Source organism: Triticum aestivum, chromosome 1D (genome assembly GCF_018294505.1).
Source record: "Triticum aestivum cultivar Chinese Spring chromosome 1D, IWGSC CS RefSeq v2.1, whole genome shotgun sequence".
Lineage (NCBI taxonomy): Eukaryota > Viridiplantae > Streptophyta > Magnoliopsida > Poales > Poaceae > Triticum > Triticum aestivum.
The window spans coordinates 196,201,046-196,204,304 of record NC_057796.1 but is presented as its reverse complement, the minus strand read 5'-3'; the positions used below and the strand labels follow the sequence as shown (position 1 = coordinate 196,204,304).

The window sequence follows — 3,259 nt, the reverse complement described above, 5'->3', positions numbered from 1 at the left end:
TCTTCAATGAGGGAAGGGCGATGACGGCGGCGCGCCTTCGGCTTGCTCCAGTGCTTGTAGTCGTCGCTAGGTGGTCTACGGACATGAATGTATTTTTTACTTCTGGTATTTTTTGTACTAGCTTAACGGTTGAAAAATAGGCTAGAAGTTTTTCTTGCAAGAAGAAAGTTTAGAGGAAGGGCTGGAGAAGTTATGGATTTGTTGAGAACTGTGCTATAAATAAATCTCAAATGTAAATATTTTTCAATAATTTTAGGCTTAATAGGGCGCAGACAAAAATACGCCCAACAATTAAAATCGGATGCTCGTTTTATTCCATATGATTTCACTAAAAAATCGATATACTCAAACCAAGAAGCTGTGGGTAACTAGTAAGTGGTGGCATCAGTCAACAGGGCCTGCGACTCTGTCTCATACTTGAATCCTTGATTCCTGGAATGGTCTGCAGCCCAGACAAAGATGCCGTAGAGCTTGCCCTGCCCCTGCAGAGTCCGGCAAGCACTAAGCGCAGTGTCCACCGGCACCGAGGTGTTCGTCGCCGCCGTGGTGAAGCTGGCCAGGATGTTGGCTCCAGGGTAGTTGGCGATCTGCTCGTCGAAGAGGCTGACGTACTTCGCCGCGGTGGTGCTAGCGCCGTAGGCGTAGAACTGGAAGTTGACGTAGTCTATGGCGGCCCCGTGCGCCGCCCACAGCGTCCGGTAGTAGCGCTGCACGTCGGCGTTGCCGTACGGCGCGATGGACGCGAACCTGATGACGCCGCTGCTCTTGAGCGCCGCCACGAGACGGCCGGCGCACTCGGCGAAGGTGGCCGGGTCCACCTGGAACTGCTCGTAGTCGATGTCGATGCCGTCCAGGCCGTACCGCCAAATGATGCCGGTGAGCGAGTCGACGGCGTTGCGGACCCAGGAGTCGACGCTGGAGGTGACGTTGAAGAACACGGGCCTGCCGTTGACCGTGGCGCCGCCGAGGCTGACGGCCACGCGCACGTTGGGGTTCCGCCGCTTGACCTCGGCGACCGCGTCAGGGGTGAGCACCGTGTCCTGCCAGAAGACGTTGAACCGGCCGTTGGTCGGGGACGGGGGCTCCGTCGCGGTGGTGTAGTCGATGACGAAAGCGAGGATGAAGTCGAACCGGGCGCGCGGGTCGACCGGCACGTCGGCGAACCTGACGCCGTTGTAGAGGGCGCCGATGTAGTCGCGGAAGAGGTTGGAGTTGGAGCTTCCTGCCGCGGTGGCCATTGCTGCTGGGGCGTGTAGATGGAGGGCGAGGAAAGCGGGTAGAAGAGTCGCTGCCATGGCAATGAGCTTTGTGGAGCCCATTGGTAGCTTTTGTTACTCCTGGCTCCTGGGGAGAAATTGGTTTTGCACAGCTTGGATGGTTCAGCTTCAGCATCAGCTGCAGTATTTATAGCTTCTATTCTACTACTAGTTCGTTTTGCGGCTAACGATAAAAACAAGAGATCGAATGGACTTGTTCTGCAGGTGATCAAAGTCATCTGCTTACTTTTCAACAGAAAAACGAGTCATCGCCTGTTTCGATTCGAGGAAGCCCAAATGTCCTCCTCAATCGCTGACTCTTGACATTGCAGATACATTCACACGGGATATGGATAATTATTTGTGTATCAGATTAATTAAGTGAATATACTCCAAACTGTCTTCACTCTTCAGGAATATATGATGTTTTGTAATCCCTTTGTTCACAAATGCAGGAGTTTTATCCTACATTGGTGAACAGAGGGTGTAGTAGTTAGTAAGCAACTTCGACCATCAATTTTCAAACCACATAGTCCCTTCATCCGGGTGCATGGGCATGCAGATAATTTTAGGCCATCGATTTGACTAACTAAATATGTGGTATATGTCAAAAGTATATCATTATATTCATAAGCAGACGTAGTTCTTAAACATATATTTTTGTCACATATAATACATATTTAGTGTTGAGCGTACGTTGTACACTGTATATGTATAGGACTAGGGTCTGTATTTATACCGTTGTATCTCTCTCCTCCCGTATATTTGTATATCTTGGGAGACAAGTAGAGGCCGGTCCACCCTGTGCCTATATATGTGCACCATGCACGCGATCAATGATTATCGATTCGTGCAATCTCATTCTTCCTAACTAACATGGTATCAGTTTAGCACGCCGATCCCTTTCCCACCTTCCGCACTAGCCGCCGCCACGCCCTACAGCAGCCGCCGCCGCCTCCCTTGCGCCGCCGCTGCCGCGCCCTCCCTTCCCCTCGCAGCCGCCGCTTTCCCCTCTGCCGCCGCTGCCCTCCTCCCCAAGTTGCCGCCGCGGCCCCCCCCCCCCACCCTAACCCTACCCCGCGCCGCCGCCACTCTCCCCCTCCCACCCAAGCCGCCGCACCCCTCCCCTTGCCGCCGCTCCCATGGCGTCCCCTCAATCCAGCAACTCCAATCCGTTCGCCGGACTCGTACCCGACGCCACCGCTGTCCGTGATCTCGACATCCACACCCGTGTTCCCATCAAGCTTGATCAGTCCACCTCCTCGTACTATGCATGGAAGACCTACTTCAACCTCGTCTTCCGCGAGTACCACCTCCTCGAGCACGTCGACGGGACCGTGGATGGCGATCTCATGGTGGATGATCCGGACTGGGCGGCCATTGAGGCCTCTCTCATCCGGTGGTTCTACCTCACCGTCTCCCCGGACATCTTCCACACGGTCGTCTCGGAGGACGACGACGCGTGTGCCGTATGGACCAAGATCAACAACCTCTTCACCGATAACAAGCTTCAACGTCTTGTGTTTTTGCAGCAGGAATTTTTCGGGTGCCACCAAGATGATTCCTCCATCGATGACTACTGCATGCGTCTCAAGCGCCTCGCCGATGAGCTCCGTGATATCGGCGCCAAGGTGTCGGACGAGCTCATGCTTAGCACCCTCACCGCCGGCCTCAATGAGGACTTCGGCAACGTGGCTTCGAACCTCTCCCTGCTGCAGAACCCGACTTTCCAGTCCGTCACCGCGTACTTACGCTTGGAGGAGCGCTTGGAGGAACGCTTGGAGGAGCGGCGGATGAAGAAAGTCAAGGCCCGCGTCCACCACACCGCCCTCGCCGCCGGGACATCTCGCGGGCAGCCGCAGCCCGCCCCGCCCCAACCGCGTCCGCCGGCGCCACCGGGGTACTACCCCCTCCCGCCCGCTCCGCCCGCACCTCCCGCTCCTCAGCAGCAGCAGCAGGGCGGGGGCGGCGGCCGCCGCAACAGGCGTCGTGGGGGAGGGGCG

At 55.8% G+C, this 3,259-nt stretch overlaps 1 protein-coding gene across 1 annotated transcript; it reads right to left on the bottom strand.

The window, feature by feature from the left end:
• Window positions 1-288: 288 nt before the first annotated feature.
• Window positions 289-1,353, bottom strand: LOC123167222 (chitinase 2-like). The gene has a single exon (XM_044585057.1). The coding sequence runs from the start codon at window positions 1,317-1,319 to the stop codon at window positions 369-371; it is 951 nt and encodes a 316-aa protein (XP_044440992.1). The 5' UTR covers window positions 1,320-1,353; the 3' UTR covers window positions 289-368.
• Between the last annotated feature and the right edge of the window lie 1,906 nt (window positions 1,354-3,259).

What these genes read in the sequence shown, in the direction of transcription:
- LOC123167222 (XM_044585057.1), bottom strand. Translation starts at nt 1,319, where the DNA reads ATGGGCTCCACAAAGCTCATTGCCATGGCAGCGACTCTTCTACCCGCT.